Source organism: Oncorhynchus tshawytscha, linkage group LG12, assembly GCF_018296145.1.
Source record: "Oncorhynchus tshawytscha isolate Ot180627B linkage group LG12, Otsh_v2.0, whole genome shotgun sequence".
Lineage (NCBI taxonomy): Eukaryota > Metazoa > Chordata > Actinopteri > Salmoniformes > Salmonidae > Oncorhynchus > Oncorhynchus tshawytscha.
In genome coordinates, this window is record NC_056440.1 from 254,696 (window position 1) to 274,247 (window position 19,552).

The window sequence follows — 19,552 nt, forward strand, 5'->3', positions numbered from 1 at the left end:
ATCTTGATCTTTTCCATCTGGCTCTATTCTATTTGACACTATCTGACTCTACTCGATCTGGCTCTACTCGATCTGGCTCTACTCGATCTGGCTGAATTCTATCTGTCTCTTTCCATATGACTATTCTATCTGGCTCTATTCTATCTGGCTCTACTCTATCTGGCTCTACTCTATCTGGCTCTATTCTATCTGGCTCTTTCCATATGACTATTCTATCTGGCTCTATTATATCTGTCTCTACTCTATCTGTCTCTATTCTATCTGGCTCTATTCCATCTCTCTCTTTCCATATTACTATTCTATCTGTCTCTATTATTTTGGGTTCTACTCTACCAGGCTCTATTCTCTCTGTCTCTGGATCTACTCTATCTGGCTCTTTTCTATCTGACTCTGGCTCTACACTATCTGACTCTATTCTATCTTTTTTCTATCTGTCTCTATTCCATATGACTATTCTATCTGTCTCCATTTGTTTGGGTTCTACTCTATCTGGCTCTGGTTCCATTCTATCTGGCTCTGTTCCATCTGCTTCCTCTCCATCTGCCCTGCCTACTCCATCTGGCTCTATTCCATCTGCCTCCACTCCATCTGGCTCTATTCCAGATGCTGCTCCTCCTCTCACTGTAGAGGTCAGACACATCTGACTGGTTCAGATGCAATCGCCGCTCTGTTTTCCAACAAATCGTTTTCCATGCGCCCTGCTCCGCTGGGGACTTTGGCCTAGCTGGGCAGCTAGATAGTTGAGAGGTCTGGCGTGATGGTACAGTATAGAACAGGACAGGAGTGTTTGTCAGCCATGCGTTAAACCAGGAGCGAACCCAGGAATCCGACAGGGGACAATGCCTCTGTGAGCCTCTTCCCGTCAGGCCTTTTAAGTGGTGCAGAGTGGGAGTTCAGAGGACTAAAGTTAACACGCTACAACACTATATTACTATAGAGAACACCTGCTCCTTTCTCATCATACATGACTCACATCCACCGCTCTCTGGGACAATTCCTTGAATCTGAGCAGGTCGGCACAGGGACTATGGTGGTCTGTCAGCTATCACTGGCTGGTTGTGATGATTGTGGATGGTCTCACAAAGGCTACAGAGGAATAGCAGGGATGGCTTTAGGCTACAGAGGAATAGCAGGGATGGCTTTGCCACTGGACTTAGTCCAGCTGATATCTCTGGCTTTCTGGCTTCAGGACCAGGATTAGCCTCCAATTTACCTCTTTCTTACCCAGCTTAGCTCTGTCTAAACAGTTTCTCACTTCAAAGAGCCAACAAACACACACTGGACCTGGCCTGCTCAACGGGGCTCCTCTCCCCAGCACATCACTATAGTTTAGCTGCCGTTCTGAGGGAGATGTTTTGATGTGTGAGGGCAGTGGTGATTTTAACAAATGAACCCATCTGGTGGAATAATGCATGATTAGTAGACAGTGGTGATTTTAGCATGTACATCTGGTTTAAATGCATGCCAGCAAAGCCACAACACTAAAAAATACATTGACTGCACTATAACGGTGAAAAACGGTGCCGACAAACTGTTAGGGCCGACATAAAGCTGTCCCAACAGCAGAGCTTTCTTTTCAGCACCATGGAGTGAATCCTTACCACCGCTACAACTGGCTATCAGCGGAGCCTTGTCTGGCAGCGAAACAGTTCATTCAGCCTCATTTACTGCCTTTTTAAAGAACATAGCTGATATGGCTGACTTACTTAAACAAATGTGGTTTCTACTGATAATTGAGAGGTACAAACTATGTTATAAGGGTACGACGAGCGGATAAGACGCAATACGTAATTTCGATTAAGACAATGAGCGAGCTAGGACTGACGTAGTCCATATAACTACTTATTCAGCACTTTTGAAATGTACAGTGACAGAGTTCAGAACATGGGCCGTTCTTACAGTGTTCTCCCTGTACACCAAGTCAGAAGCGTAGGATAAATAAAGGGGCCATATAAGCAGACAATAAAAGCTCTTACAATACTCGATGATGACATTTCTTACTTTTTTAGCTACAGTATACATATCTCCCTGGCATATTACATAATTTATGCAGCAGCTTACAATACATTTTTGGACTCACCTTGTTGTGCTGTGCTCACTTGAACAGGAAGGTGGCACGCAGTCCTTCTTGTGGGTACATTTCGTTATAAAACTTTGTCATCAAAGTCTGGCATTCTCTGCATTTATGATATTTTCAAGACAACTGGGAACTCAAAAAAACAAGGTCAAATCATGACGTCAGTGATTTTCAGGTTCGGAGCTCTAGAAAGAGGCCCGAGTTCCCGACTTGGAATTCCGAGTTGGATGACCGTTCAAAACATATTTTCCCACACGGAGCTTGTTTTTTTCAGAGATCATCTTGAACTCACTGAGATTTCCCAGGTCCGGATTTCCAGTTGTTTTGAACGCAGCAGAAGTCATGCTGGATTGACAGCATGGCCAATGTATTCAAACTTTTCTGGCCCTTGGTGTTGCATGTCAATATTTATCATTTTACGCTTGGAAAAGAGACCCTTAAACCCAGACTTTGACCACACACACCAACTCTTAACCACGGATTCCTTCCAAACCACTCATTATTGAATTTGCAATTTCCAACTTGTTGTGTAATATTTATGTCTAATGGCCGATGAGCACCGATACATTTTATCTTCCTGTAGCACAAACTCAAAAAAGTTCTGGGACACCGTAAAGTCCATGGAGAATAAGAGCACCTCCTCCCATCTGCCCACTGCTCTGAGGCTAGGAAACACTGTCACCACCGATAAATCCACAATAATTGAACATTTCAATAAGCATTTTTCTACAGCTGGCCATGCTTTCCACCTGGCTACCCCTACCCCGGTCAACAGCTCTGCACCCCCAAAAGCAACTTACCCAAACCTCCCCCATGTCTCCTTCACCCAGATAGCTGATGTTCTGAAAGAACTGCAAAACCTGGACCCCTACAAATCAGCCGGGCTAGACAATCTGGACCCTCTCCTTTTAAAATTACCTGCCAAAATGGTTGCAACCCCTATTACTAGCCTGTTCAACCTCTCTTTCGTATCGTCTGAGATTCCTAAAGATTGGAAAGCTGCCGCGGTCATCCCCTTCTTCAAAGTAGGAGACACTCTAGACCCAAATTGCTACAGACCTATATCTATCCTACCCTGTCTTTCTAAGGTCTTCGAAAGTCAAGTCAACAAACAGATTGCCGACCATTTTGAATCCCACCGTACCTTCTCCGCTATGCAATCTAGTTTCAGAGCTGGTCATGGGTGCACCTCAGCCACACTCAAGGTCCTAAACGATATCATAACCGCCATCGATAAGAGACATTACTGTGAAGCCGTATTCATTGATCTGGCCAAGGCTTTCGACTCTGTCAATCATCACATCCTCATCGGCAGACTCAACAGCCTTGGTTTCTCAAATGATTGCCTTGCCTGGTTCACCAACTACTTCTCTGAAAGAGTTCAGTGTGTCAAATCGGAGGGCCTGTTGTCAGGACCTCTTGCAGTCTCTATGGGGGTGCCACAGGGTTCAATTCTCAGGCCGACTCTCTTCTCTGTATACATCAATGATGTCGCTCTTGCTGCTGGTGAGTCTCTGATCCACCTCTACGCAGACGACACCATTCTGTATACTTCTGGCCCTTCTTTGGACACTGTTAACTAACCTCCAGAAGACCTTCAATGCCATACAACTCTCCTTCCGTGGCCTCCAACTGCTCTTAAACGCAAGTAAAACTAAATGCATGATCTTCAACCGATCACTGCCCACACCTGCCCGCCCGTCCAGTATCACTACTCTGGACGGTTCTGACTTAGAAAATGTGGACAACTACAAATACCTAGGTGTCTGGCTAGACTGTAAACTCTCCTTCCAGACTCACATTAAGCATCTCCAATCCAAAATTAAATCTAGAATCGGCTTCCTATTTCACAACAAAGCATCCTTCACTCATGCTGTCAAACATACCCTCGTAAAACTGACCATCCTACCGATCCTCGACTTCGGTGATGTCATCTATAAAATAGCCTCCAACACTCTACTCAACAACTTGGATGCAGTCTATCACAGTGCCATGCGTTTGGTCACCAAAGCCCCATATATCACCCACCACTGCGAACTGTACGTTCTCGTTGGCTGGCCATCGCTTCATACTCGTCGCCAAACCCACTGGCTCCAGGTCATCTACAAGTCTCTGCTAGGTAAAGCACCGCCTTAACTCAGCTCACTGGTCACCATAGCAGCACCCACCCGTAGTACTCGCTCCAGCAGGTATATCTCACTTGTCACCCCCAAAGCCAATTCTTCCTTTGGCCGCCTTTCCTTCCAGTTCTCTGCTGCCATTGACTGTAACGAACTGCAAAAATCACTGAAGCTGGAGACTCATATCTCCCTCACTAGCTTTAAGCACCAGCTGTCAGAGCAGCTCACAGATCACTGCACCTGATCACTGCACCTGTACATAGCTGTACATAGCTCATCTGCAAATAGCCCAACCAACTACCTCATCCCCATACTGTATTTATTTATTTATCTTGCTCCTTTGCACCCCAGTATCTCTACTTGCACATTCACCTTCTGCACATCTACCATTCCAGTGTTTAATTGCTATATTGTAATTACTTCACCACCATGGCCTATTTATTGCCTTACCTCCCTTATCTTACCTCATTTGCACTCACTGTATATAGATTTTTTTTCTCATTTGCTCAGATTGTATATAGACTTATTTTTCTACTGTATTATTGACTGTATGTTTGTTTATTCCATGTGTAACTGTGTTGTTGTTTGTGTCGAACTGCTTTGCTTTATCTTGGCCAGGTCGCAGTTGTAAATGAGAACTTGTTCTCAACTAGACTACCTGGTAATATAAAAGGTGAAATATATATTTTTAAAATCTATAATTTCTCTTCATATGACAAGGATTTGAAAAGGATTTACCAGCAGATTGTCAACTTGATTCATGATTATCACTGTTTGTCTAGCAAGCTAGCTAAGATTTTGAAAGTGTGATGTTGACATGATCAGTCCAATCAAAGCTACGGTAGAAAAATATGATTTGTTGTAAATGATTTGTGGCCAATGACATTGAGCCTGCTTGGATGGGCACTTCTAATGTAAATCTATGGTAACAGCCAAGGGGCTTGAATTTTCAAGTTCTTGATGTAGATTTTGCAGTGATGAAAAAAATTGTTGTCGTGCCCTTTTCACAACTGTCTTGGACCATGATAGTTTGTAGGTTGTTGGTGATGTGGACACCAATGAACTGTCAACCTGCTCCACTTCAGCCCTGTTGATGTTAATGGGTCCTGTTCGGCCCTCCTTTTCCTGTAGTCCACGATCAGCTCCTTTGTCTTGCTCACGTTGAGGGAGAGGTTGTTGTCCTGGCACCACACTGCCAGGTCTCTGACATCCTCCCTATAGGCTGTTTCGTCATTGTCGGCGATCAGGCCTACCACCATTGTGCTGTCAGCAAACTTAATGATGATGTTGGAGTTGTGCTTGGCTACGCAGTCGTGGGTAAACAGGGAGTACAGGTGGGGACTAAGCACGCACCCCTGAGGGGCCCCAGTGTTGAGGATCAGCATGGTAGATCTGTTGTTGCCTTCCCAGCGGAACCCATACAACTTGAAGGAGCTGGAGCAGTTTTGCCTTGAAGAATGGGCAAAGATCCCAGTGGCTAGATGTGCCAAGTTTATAGAGACATACCCCAAAAGGTGGCTCTACAAAGTATTGACTTTGGGGGGGGGGGGTGAATACAGTAGTTATGCACAGTCAAGTTCTGTTTTTTTATCTTATTTGTTTCACAATAAAAAATATTTTGCATCTTCAAAGTGGTAGGCATCTTGTGTAAATCAAATTCAATATCAATTTTCATTCCAGGTTGTTAGACAACAAAATAGGAAAATACCAAGTGGGGTGAATACTTTCGCAAGCCACTGTATAGCTAATCTCTTGGCAGTAATACTGCAGACTACTTTATCACTGACCTCAACCCAGAGTCTCTCAGAGCATTCGCAGTCAGCGCCACTGACTACCCTATCAGATCACAGTCTACCTAAACAGAGCAATACTCAAACCTGAGGCATTCAAGCCAAAGGAACTGAATAATATTAAGAAATGCTATAGATGGAAGGAAAGCAGTGTGGAAACCTACCAAAACACAATAATGCAACAACAAATTCAATCTCTTTTTTTTTTTAACTTCCTGGACAAATTGTTTCACTGTAATAGTGAAGGTGTGAACTTGGCAGTAGAAAACCTAAACAGTATATCTGACCTCTCAGCTTCCCTAACAAATCTAAACATTTCAAACAGAAAACCCCCCAAAAATGAACAACAATGACAAATGGTTTGATGAAGAATGCAAAAACCAAAAACATAGACACCCAGAAAACCTGAGCCTACACCTTCACAATGGTGAATCACTAAAACAATACAGAAATACACTACGGAAAAAGAAGTAACAGCACATCAGAAAATAGCTCAATGTAATTGAAGAATCCATAGACTAACCACTTCCAGGAAAATTGGAAAACACTAAACAAACAACACGAAGAGTTTGTATTTACTATGGACTCCCATTAGCTACTCTTCCTGGGGTCCAGCAAAACAAAGGCAGTTTATACAATCTTAAAAACATTACAATACATTCACGGATTTCACAACAAACTGTGTGCCCTCAGGCCCTTACTCCACCACTACCACATATCTACAGTACTAAATCCATGTGTATGCATAGTGTGTATGTTATTGTGTGTGTGTGTGTATCCATATGTCTCTGCCAATGTTTGTGTTGCTTCACAGTCCCCGCTGTTCCATAAGGTTTTTTTTATCTGTTTTTAGAGTTCTATGTAGTCATGTCTCTATGTAGTACTGTGTGCCTCCCATAGTCTGTTCTGGACTTGGGGACTGTGAAGATACCTCTGGTGGCATGTCTTGTGGGGTATGTATGGGTGTCTGAGCTGTGTGCCAGTAGTTTAGACAGACAGCTTGGTGCAGTCAACATGTCAATACCTCTCATAAATAAAAGTAGCGATGAAGTCAATCTCTCCTCCACTTTCAGCCAGAAGAGATTGACATGCATATTATTAATATCAGCTCTTTGTGTACATCCAAGGGCCAGCCGTGCTGCCCTGTTCTGAGCCAATTGCTAGTCCTTTTTTTTGGCACCTGACCACACGACTAAACAGTAGTCAAGGTGCGACAAAACGAGGGCCTGTAGGGTCTGCCTTGTTGATAGTGTTGTTAAGAAGGTTGAACAAAGCTTTATTATAGACAGACTTCTCCCCATCTTAGCTACTACTGCATCAATATGTTTTGACCATGACAGTTTACCATTCATGGTTACTCCAAGCAGTTTAGTCATATCAACTTGCGCAATTTCCAAATTATTATTATAAGATTTAGTTGAGGTTGAGGGATAAGTGAGTGTTTTGTTCCAAATAAAATGCTTTTAGTTTTAGTAATATTTAGGGCTAACTTATTCCTTACCGCCCACTCTGAAACTAACTGCAGCCCTTTGTTGAGTGTTGCAGTCATTTCAGTCGCTATAGTAGCTGGCGTGTATAGTGTTGAGTCATCTGCATACATAGATACTCTGGCTTTACTCAAAGTTAGTGTTATGTCATTAGTAAAAATTTAAAAAAGCAAAGGGCCTAAACAGCTACCCTGGGGAATTCCTGATTCTAACTGGATTATATTTGAGAGGCTTCCATTAAATAACTCCCTCTGTGTTCTGTGAGACAAGTAACTCTTTATCCATTATAGCAGGGGGTGTAAAGCCATCCTGGCTCAGGAAGGCCACCAAAAATTCAGAGATTTCCATACCCAACTATAACATCTTCCGTCAAGATAGATCTGCCAAAGGGGGAGGAGTTGCAGTCTACTGCAGAGATAGCCTGCAAAGTAATGTCATACTTTCCAGGTCCATACCCAAACAGTTCGAACTACTAATTTTGAAAATTACTCTCTCCAGAAATAAGTCTCTCACTGTTGCCGCCTGCTACCGACCCCCTCAGCTCCCAGCTGTGCCCTGGACACCATTTGTGAATTGATCGCCCCCATCTAGCCTCAGAGTTTGTTCTGTTAGGTGACCTAAACTGGGATATGCTTAACACCCCGCCAGTCCTACAATCTAAGCTAGATGCCCTCAATCTCACACAAATCATCAAGGAACCCACCAGGTACAACCCTAACTCTGTAAACAAGGGCACCCTCATAGACGTCATCCTGACCAACTGGCCCTCCAAATACACCTCCGCTGTCTTCAACCAGGATCTCAGCGATCACTGCCTCATTGCCTGTATCCGCTACGGAGCCGCAGTCAAACGACCACCCCTCATCACGGTCAAACGCTCCCTAAAACACTTCTGTGAGCAGGCCTTTCTAATCGACCTGGCCCAGGTATCCTGGAAGGACATTGACCTCATCCCGTCAGTTGAGGATGCCTGGTCATTCTTTAAAAGTAACTTCCTCACCATTTTAGATAAGCATGCTCCGTTCAAAAAATGCAGAACTAAGAACCGATACAGTCCTTGGTTCACCCCAGACCTGACTGCCCTCGACCAGCACAAAAACATCCTGTGGCGGACTGCAATAGCATCGAATAATCCCCGTTATATGCAACTGTTCAGGGAAGTCCGGAACCAATACACGCAGTCAGTCAGGAAAGCTAAGGCCAGCTTCTTCAGGCAGAAGTTTGCATCCTGTAGCTCCAACTCCAAAAAGTTCTGGGACACTGTGAAGTCCATGGGGAACAAGAGCACCTCCTCCCAGGTGCCCACTGCACTGAGGCTAGGTAACACGGTCACCACCGATAAATCCATGATTATCGAAAACTTCAATAAGCATTTCTCAACGGCTGGCCATGCCTTCCGCCTGGCTACTCCAACCTCGGCCAACAGCTCCTCCCCCCCGGCAGCTCCTCGCCCAAGCCTCTCCAAGTTCTCCTTTACCCAAATCCAGATAGCAGATGTTCTGAAAGAGCTGCAAAACCTGGACCCGTACAAATCAGCTGGGCTTGACAATCTGGACCCCCTATTTCTGAAAGTATCCGCCGCCATTGTCGCAACCCCTATTACCAGCCTGTTCAACCTCTCTTTCATATCGTCTGAGATTCCCAAGGATTGGAAAGCTGCCGCAGTCATCCCCCTCTTCAAAGGGGGAGACACCCTGGACCCAAACTGTTACAGACCTATATCCATCCTGCCCTGCCTATCTAAGGTCTTCGAAAGCCAAGTCAACAAACAGGTCACTGACCATCTCGAATCCCACCGTACCTTCTCCGCTGTGCAATCTGGCTTCCGAGCCGGTCACGGGTGCACCTCAGCCACACTCAAGGTACTAAACGATATCATAACCGCCATCGATAAAAGACAGTACTGTGCAGCCGTCTTCATCGATCTTGCCAAGGCTTTCGACTCTGTCAATCACCATATTCTCATCGGCAGACTCAGTAGCCTCGGTTTTTCGGATGACTGCCTTGCCTGGTTCACCAATTACTTTGCAGACAGAGTTCAGTGTGTCAAATCGGAGGGCATGCTGTCCGGTCCTCTGGCAGTCTCTATGGGGGTGCCACAGGGTTCAATTCTCGGGCCGACTCTTTTCTCTGTGTATATCAATGATGTTGCTCTTGCTGCGGGCGATTCCCTGATCCACCTCTATGCAGACGACACCATTCTATATACTTTCGGCCCATCATTGGACACTGTGCTATCTAACCTCCAAACAAGCTTCAATGCCATACAACACTCCTTCCGTGGCCTCCAACTGCTCTTAAACGCTAGTAAAACCAAATGTATGCTTTTCAACCGATCGCTGCCTGCACCCGCATGCCCGACTAGCATCACCACCCTGGATGGTTCCGACCTTGAATATGTGGACATCTATAAGTACCTAGGTGTCTGGCTAGACTGCAAACTCTCCTTCCAGACTCATATCAAACATCTCCAATCAAAAATCAAATCAAGAGTCGGCTTTCTATTCCGCAACAAAGCCTCCTTCACTCACGCCGCCAAGCTTACCCTAGTAAAACTGACTATCCTACCAATCCTCAACTTCGGCGATGTCATCTACAAAATGGCTTCCAACACTCTACTCAGCAAACTGGATGCAGTATATCACAGTGCCATCCGTTTTGTCACTAAAGCACCTTATACCACCCACCACTGCGACTTGTATGCTCTAGTCGGCTGGCCCTCGCTACATATTCGTCGCCAGACCCACTGGCTCCAGGTCATCTACAAGTCCATGCTAGGTAAAGCTCCGCCTTATCTCAGTTCACTGGTCACGATGGCAACACCCATCCGTAGCACGCGCTCCAGCAGGTGTATCTCACTGATCATCCCTAAAGCCAACACCTCATTTGGCCGCCTTTCGTTCCAGTACTCTGCTGCCTGTGACTGGAACGAATTGCAAAAATCGCTGAAGTTGGAGACTTTTATCTCCCTCACCAACTTCAAACATCAGCTATCTGAGCAGCTAACCGATCACTGCAGCTGTACATAGTCTATTGGTAAATAGCCCACCCATTTTCACCTACCTCATCCCCATACTGTTTTTATTTATTTACTTTTCTGCTCTTTTGCACACCAATATCTCTACCTGTACATGACCATCTGATCATTTATCACTCCAGTGTTAATCTGCAAAATTGTAACTATTCGTCTACCTCCTCATGCCTTTTGCACACATTGTATATAGACTCCCCCTTTGTTTTCTACTGTGTTATTGACTTGTTAATTGTTTATTCCATGTGTAACTCTGTGTTGTCTGCTCACACTGCTATGCTTTATCTTGGCCAGGTCGCAGTTGTAAATGAGAACTTGTTCTCAACTAGCCTACCTGGTTAAATAAAGGTGAAATAAAGAAATAAAAAAAATAAAAAAATAACACATACGTTTTTCCACAAAGAGTTATGGATAAACCACTGGCCCTATCACAAAGACAAACAGCCAAAACATATACATGTTTTGGCGGCAGGGTAGCCTAGTGGTTAGAGCGCTGGACTAGTAACCGAAATGTTGCAAGTTCAAATCCCCGAGCTGACAAGGTACAAATCTGTCGTTCTGCCCCTGAACAGGCAGTTAACCCACTGTTCCTAGGCCGTCATTGAAAATAAGAATTTGTTCTTAACTGACTTGCCTAGTAAAATAAAGGTAAAATAAAAAAATTCATGATCAACTAGAAATCTTAGAAAAAACTAAAGACCACCAGAACCCACTGGATTCTCCAACTACATTGAAATACAGGACAAAATACAAACCCCCCAACCCAAAAAGCCTGCGGTGTTGATGGTATCCTATATGAAATTATAAAATATACAGACCACAAATTCCAATGGGCTATACTTAAACTCTTTAACATCATCCTTAGCTCTGGCATCTTCCCCAATATTTGGAACCCAGGACTGATCACCCCAATTTGGAGACAAATTTGACCCAATAACTACCGTGGGATAAGCATTAACAGCAACCTAAGGAAAATCCTCTGCATTATCATTAACAGCAGACTCGTACATTTGCTCAGTGAAAACATACTGAGTACTGAGCAAATGCCAAATTGGCTTTTAACCAAAATACCGTACGACAGACCACGTATTCACCCTGCACACCCTTATTGACAATCAAAGAAACCAAAACAAAAGTCTAGCCTAGTGATTAGAGCGTTGGGCCAGTAACCCAAAGGTTGCTGGATTGAATCCCGAGCTGACAAGAAAAAATCTGTTGTTCTGCCCCTGAACAAGGCATTTAACCCAGTTTCCTGGCACGCCATCATTGTAAATAAGAATTTGTTCTTAACTTCTCTAGGATAGGGGGCAGCATTCAGAATTTTGGATGAAAAGCATGCCCAAAAAGCATGCCAAAATTCAATTGCCCGCTACTCATCCCCAGAAGATAAGATATGCATATTATTAGATTTGGATAGATTTGGATTTTTGAGGTCACTCTCTTTTCAATGGGCTTTCATTGGGAATCCAGATTTCTAAGGGACCTTCTTGCAGTTCCTAACGCTTCCACTGGATGTCAACAGTCTTTAGAAATTGGTTGTCATTTTCCCTTTGTGTAATGAAGAAGTAACACTTTTCAGAACGAGGCTAGAGTGAAGAGGACTCTTTGTTAGAGTCGCGTAACCTGAAAGCTAGCTACAGTTTGTTTTCCTCCTGTATTGAACACAGATCATCCCGTCTTCAATTGTATCGATTATTTACATTAAAAAATACCTAAAGTTGTATTATAAAAGTAGTTTGAAATGTTTTGGCAAAGTTTTCAGGTAACTTTTGAGATATTTTGTAGTCACGTAGAGCAAGTTGGAACCGGTGTTTTTCTGGATCAAACGCGCCAAATAAATAGACATTTTGGATATATATCGACGGAATTAATCGAACAAAAGGACCATTTGTGATGTTTATGGGACATATTGGAGTGCCAACAAAAGAAGCTCGTCAAAGGTAAGGCATGAATTATATCTTTATTTCTGCGTTTTGTGTCGCGCCTGGAGGGTTGAAAGATGCTTGTCAGTGTTTATTTACTGTTGTGCTATCAGATAATAGCATCGTTTGCTTTCGCCGAAAAGCCTTTTTGAAATCTGACATGATGGCTGGATTCACAACAAGTGTAGCTTTAATTTGGTATTTTACATGTGTGATTTCATGAAAGTTTGATTTTTATAGTAATTTATTTGAATTTGGCGCATTTTCTCCTCCAGGAGAGGTTAACTGACTTGCCTAGTTTTCAAAAAAGCTTTTGACTCATTTTGGCATGAGGGTCTGCAATACAAATGGATGGGAAGTGGCGTTGACAAACATACGACATTATAAAATCCATGTACACATACATCAAGTGTGTGCTTAAAATTGTCAAACAACATACACATTTCTTTCCAAAGGGCCGTGGGGTGAGACAGGGATGCAGCTTAAGCCCCACCATCTTCAACATACATATCAATGAAGGGAACTAGAACAGTCTGCAGCACCCGAGCCTTCTATAACATCAAAAATAACATGAAATTCAACATACTAATTAGGATCTGGCAAAAAACACTTGAATCAGTTACAGAACCCATTGCCCTTTATGGTTGTGAGGTTTGGGGTCCGCTCACCAACCAAAAATTCACAAAATGGGACTAACACAAAATTGAGACTCTGCATGCAGAATTCTGCCAAGAATATCCTTAGTGTACAACGTAAACCAAAAAATAATGAATGCAGAGCAGAATTAGGGCGATACCAGCTAATTATCAAAATCCAGAAGAGAGACGTTAAATTCTACAACCTCCTAAAAGGAAGCGATTCCCAAACCTTCCATTACAAAGCCATCACCTACAGAGAGATGAACCTGGAGAAGTCCCCTAAGCAAGTTGGTCCTGGGGCTCTGTTCACAAACACAAACAGACCCCACAGAGCCCCAGGACAGCAACACAATTAGACCCAACCAAATCAAGAGAAAACTAAAAGATAATTACTTGACACATTGGAAAGAATTAACAAACACAGAGCAAACTAGAATGCTATTTGGCCCTAAACAGAGAGTACAGCAGAATACCTGACCACTGTGACTGACCCAAACTTAAGGAAAGCTTTGACTATGTACATACTACGTGAGCATAGCCTTGCTATTGAGAAAGGCCACCGTAGGCAGACCTGGCTCTCAAGAGAAGACATAACTGGTCTATGGATACTGGTCTAACAGGTCTATAGATACTGGATACTGGTCTAACAGGTCTATGGATACTGGTCTAACTGGTCTATAGATACTGGTCTAACAGGTCTATAGATACTGGTCTAACAAGTCTATAGATACTGGATACTGGTCTAACAGGTCTATAGATACTGGTCTAACTGGTCTATAGATACTGGTCTAACAGGTCTATAGATACTGGTCTAACAGGTCTATAGATACTGGATACTGGCCTAACAGGTCTATAGATACTGGTCTAACTGGTCTATAGACACTGGTCTAACAGGTCTATAGATACTGGTCTAACAGGTCTATAGATACTGGTCTAACAGGTCTATAGACACTGGTCTAACAGGTCTATAGATACTGGTCTAACAGGTCTATAGATACTGGTCTAACAGGTCTATAGATACTGGTCTAACAGGTCTATAGATACTGGTCTAACAGGTCTATAGATACTGGTCTAACAGGTCTATAGATACTGATCTATAGATACTGGTTTAACAGGTCTATAGATACTGGTCTAACAGGTCTATAGATAATGGTCTAACAGGTCTATAGATACTAGTCTAACAGGTCTATAGATACTGGTCTAACAGGTCTATAGATACTAGTCTAACAGGTCTATAGATACTGGTCTAACAGGTCTATAGATACTGGTCTAACAGGTCTATAGATACTGGTCTAAAAGGTCTATAGATTCTGGTCTATAGATACTGGTCTAACAGGTCTATAGATACTGGTCTAACAGGTCTATAGATACTGGTCTAACAGGTCTATAGACACTGAAGGCTATCGTAATAAAGTGGACGTACAGAACAGACGTTGAAGAAATACAATGGTAGAACCAGAGGTAATACTCAGTTCATTCATTTTATTTTGCTCTGGGCATTGAGATACAACCACAAATACAAAGATGATACAACCACAAAGATGACAAGAACAGAAGAGACCAGAACAGACCATTCAGAGAGATACAGCCAGTAAGTCTTCCTGTCTGCCTGCCTCTCTCTCTGCATGTCAGTCTTTCTTCCTGTCTGTCTGCCTCCCTCTGCCAGTCTGTCTTTCTTCCTGCCTGTCTCTTTGCTTGTCTCTCTACCATGCTGTCTTCCTGTCTGTCTGTTTTCATGTCAGCCTGTCTCTCTGCCTGTCTTCCTGTATGTCTATCTGTCATCCTGTCTGCCTGTCTGTCTATCTAGTCAACCACACAACACCACCACACAACAACACTGCAGGGTAACAGAGAGAGATCACTACTAGATTAATGACTCATATCTAACTGATATCTAATATCTAAATGAGTAAATCAAAACAGAGCACTTCAATCCATAAAGAATGAAATCAATATACTGCAGAATGTGGTCTCTCTCTACATGAGCAGCAGCTAGGACTACTAACTGTTAAACTGCAGTATGGGGAGATTAAGATAATGGCAGCAGCTAGGACTACTAACTGTTAAACTGCAGTATGGAGAGATTAAGATAATGGCAGCAGCTAGGACTACTAACTGTTAAACTGCAGTATGGGGAGATTAAGATAATGGCAGCAGCTAGGACTACTAACTGTTAAACTGCAGTATGGGGAGATTAAGATAATGGCAGCAGCTAGGACTACTAACTGTTAAACTGCAGTATGGGGAGATTAAGATAATGGCAGCAGCTAGGACTACTAACTGTTAAACTGCAGTATGGAGAGATTAAGATAATGGCAGCAGCTAGGACTACTAACTGTTAAACTGCAGTATGGAGAGATTAAGATAATGGCAGCAGCTAGGACTACTAACTGTTAAACTGCAGTATGGGGAGATTAAGATAATGGCAGCAGCTAGGACTACTAACTGTTAAACTGCAGTATGGAGAGATTAAGATAATGGCAGCAGCTAGGACTACTAACTGTTAAACTGCAGTATGGAGAGATTAAGATAATGGCAGCAGCTAGGACTACTAACTGTTAAACTGCAGTATGGAGAGATTAAGATAATGGCAGCAGCTAGGACTACTAACTGTTAAACTGCAGTATGGAGAGATTAAGATATTGCTTAGGATAATATAGAGAAATCGTAATTGCGTCTTTTTGTAGGCACTCACTCCGCCATGGTTTGTTGGACAAAACCTATGGGAAAATGAATGTTTTTGTACGGTTTTTGGATAACCAGAGGAATAAGGTCTGTGGTAAACAAAGGCTCAGGAGATCGTACGTTTTGTTCTATGAGATCATCTTCACCAGCTAACATCACTTCTTGTGAACTTTGAAGCATTTATGTAATAAAAAAACACAACATAAAGTTTAATAAAGGTCATGTTAACTGACTGATATTATATCATAAAACACAACATATAAGACCTCCTAAGCCTGTGTTAACCTTAGACCTTATTTTCTGCCTTTATTCCAAAACCCCATTCTTTCCTTATTCATTTTCCCCATAGGAACGGCTGGACAAACCAGAGGCAAATCATTTCCTGTTGTTAGGACTACAAGCTGGGGAGCTCTATAGGAGACTAATGCTGATGGGACTGAGTAGTGGGAAATATATCGTATGTAATGTTATATCTATACTGCCATGATATAAACACTTTTAAAAAAGCAATTATATAAACTAAGCATTTGCAAGCATATGTGTTGTTTGTAACCAAATGTTGTTGATTCTGAATTTGTTATTAATCCCATTGAATTAAAGCATAAATATATAAAATGTACAAACACGCATAAAATATAGATTCTCCACAACGTTTGATCTTTAAAATATTCCTGTAGGGTAAACTAATAAGAATATTGCCATAGAAAACCAGGTCTGTCTGTCATCCTGTCTGTACTGTACTAATAACATAGTCACATGCCATCACTATGGTGGGGACAGCTCTGACAGAAAACATCCATATAGTAGAAAGAATAAACAAAACCAAAATGATTGAAGAAGTGCCATACTGTAGAAAATAAAAGAAAGGATTTTCTTGTTATGTCCAAAGGATCAGCCTTCCTCTTCTTCACTCATCTTCACTTCTGCTCTCCTCAGACTGATTCTGCAGAGGAAGACAACACTATGAGGTCATCAACAGTGGACCTGATGGGCTGAGACTTCACCAGACCACAGGAATTAACAACCTAACAACCAACTCTAGAATAGCTCAGAGAACAAAGAGAGAAGAGGAGAGAGAAGCATAACTTACCTTTTCCTCCTGAACTGCAGAAGAGCATAGAAAGAGAGAAAGAAAGAGAGAGAGAGATGAGTGGAGAGAGAGAGAAACATGGGGATGGAGAGAGACATGGAGAGAGAGACACACATGGGGATGGAGAGACATGGAGAGAGAGAAACATGGGGATGGAGAGAGACATGGAGAGAGAGAGAAACATGGGGATGGAGAGAGACATGGAGAGAGAGACACACATGGGGATGGAGAGACATGGAGAGAGAGAAACATGGGGATGGAGAGACATGGAGAGAGAGAAACATGGGGATGGAGAGACATGGAGAGAGAGAAAAATGGGGATGGAGAGAGACATGGAGAGAGAAACATGGGGATGGAGAGAGACATGGAGAGAGAGAGAAACATGGGGATGGAGAGACATGGAGAGAGAGAAACATGGGGATGGAGAGACATGGAGAGAGAGAAACATGGGGATGGAGAGACATGGAGAGAGAGAAACATGGGGATGGAGAGACATGGAGAGAGAAACATGGGGATGGAGAGAGACATGGAGAGAGAGAGAAACATGGGGATGGAGAGAGACATGGAGAGAGAGAGAAACATGGGGATGGAGAGACATGGAGAGAGAGAAACATGGGGATGGAGAGACATGGAGAGAGAGAAACATGGGGATGGAGAGACATGGAGAGAGAGAGAAACATGGGGATGGAGAGAGACATGGAGAGAGAGAGAAACATGGGGATGGAGAGAGACATGGAGAGAGAGAAACATGGGGATGGAGAGACATGGAGAGAGAGAAACATGGGGATGGAGAGACATGGAGAGAGAGAGAAACATGGGGATGGAGAGAGACATGGGAGAGAGAGAAACATGGGGATGGAGAGACATGGAGAGAGAGAAACATGGGGATGGAGAGACATGGAGAGAGAGAGAAACATGGGGATGGAGAGAGACATGGAGAGAGAGAGAAACATGGGGATGGAGAGAGACATGGAGAGAGAGAAACATGGGGATGGAGAGACATGGAGAGAGAGAGAAACATGGGGATGGAGAGAGACATGGAGAGAGAGAGAAACATGGGGATGGAGAGACATGGAGAGAGAGAGAAACATGGGGATGGAGAGACATGGAGAGAGAGAGAGAAACATGGGGATGGAGAGACATGGAGAGAGAGAGAAACATGGGGATGGAGAGACATGGAGAGAGAGAGAAACATGGGGATGGAGAGACATGGAGAGAGAGACACACATGGAGATGGAGAGAGAGACAGAGAGAAACATGGGGATGGAGAGAGACATGGAGAGAGAGAGAAACATGGGGATGGAGAGAGACATGGAGAGAGAGAAACATGGGGATGGAGAGAGACATGGAGAGAGACATGGAGAGAGAGAAACATGGGGATGGAGAGAGACATGGAGAGAGACATGGAGAGAGAGAAACATGGGGATGGAGAGAGACATGGAGAGAGAGAGAAACATGGGGATGGAGAGAGAGACAGAGAGACACATGGAGATAGAGAGAGAGACACACATGGGGATGGAGAGACATGGAGAGAGAGAGAAACATGGGGATGGAGAGACATGGAGAGAGAGAAACATGGGGATGGAGAGAGAGACACACATGGGGATGGAGAGAGAGACACACATGGGGATGGAGAGAGAGACAGAGAGACACATGGAGATGGAGAGAGAGACACACATGGAGATGGAGAGAGAGACAGAGAGACATGGAGAGAGATGGAGAGTGGGAAAGAGAGACATTGAGAGTCTTCTGTGAGTGTAATGTTTACTGATAATTTGTATTGTTTATTTCACTTTTGTTTGTTATCTACCTCACTTGCTTTGTCAATGTTAACATAAACTCAGCAAAAAAAGGAACATCCTCTCACTGTCAACTGGGTTTATTTTCAGCAAACATGTGCAAATATTTGTATGAACATAACAATATTCAACAACTGAGACATAAACTGAACAAGTTCCACAGACATGTGACTAACAGAAATGTAATGTGTCCCTGAACAAAGGGGGGTCAAAATCAAAAGTAACAGTCAGTATCTGGTGTGGCCACCAGCTGCATTAAGTACTGAAGTGCATCTCCTCCCCATGGACTGCACCAGATTTGCCAGTTTTTCCTGTGAGATGTTATCCCACTCTTCCACCAAGGCACCTGCAAGTGCCCAGACATTTTTGGGGGGGAATGGCCCAAGCCCTCACCCTCCGATTCAACAGTTCCCAGACGTGCTGGGATTGAGATCCGGGCTTTTCGCTGGCCATGCCAGTCTCTCTCAGCCTATTAAGGACAGTCTGAGCACTGATGGAGGGATTGTGCGTTCCTGGGTATAACTCGGTGTCCCGCAGGTGTGATGTTCGGATGTACCGATCCTGTGCAGGTGTTGTTACACGTGGTCTGCCACTGCGAGGACGATCAGCTGTCCGTCCTGTCTCCCTGTAGCACTATCTTAGGCGTCTCACAGTATGGACATTGCAATTTATTGTCTTGGCCACATCTGCAGTCCTCATGCCTCCTTGCAGCATGCCTACAGAACGTTCACGCAGAGGAGCGTGAACGTTGGTGTTTTTCAGAGTCAGTAGAAAGGACTCTTTAGTGTCCTAACTTTTCATAACTGTGACCTTAATTGCCTACCGTCTGTAAGCTGTTAGTGTCTTAACGACTGTTCCACAGGTGCATGTTCATTAATTGTTTATGGTTCATTGAACAAGCATGGGAAACAGT

General features: G+C 43.5%; 1 protein-coding gene across 1 annotated transcript in view; it reads right to left on the reverse strand.

Moving 5' to 3' along the window:
* Positions 1 to 14,527: 14,527 nt before the first annotated feature.
* The window catches only part of LOC112235569 (probable global transcription activator SNF2L2), a 163,921-nt gene continuing 158,896 nt past the window's right edge, over positions 14,528 to 19,552 (reverse strand). Inside the window, 1 exon segment of the mRNA XM_042331165.1 lies at positions 14,528 to 16,693. Coding sequence (XP_042187099.1) covers positions 16,658 to 16,693 — 36 coding nt within the window. The 3' untranslated portion in view covers positions 14,528 to 16,657.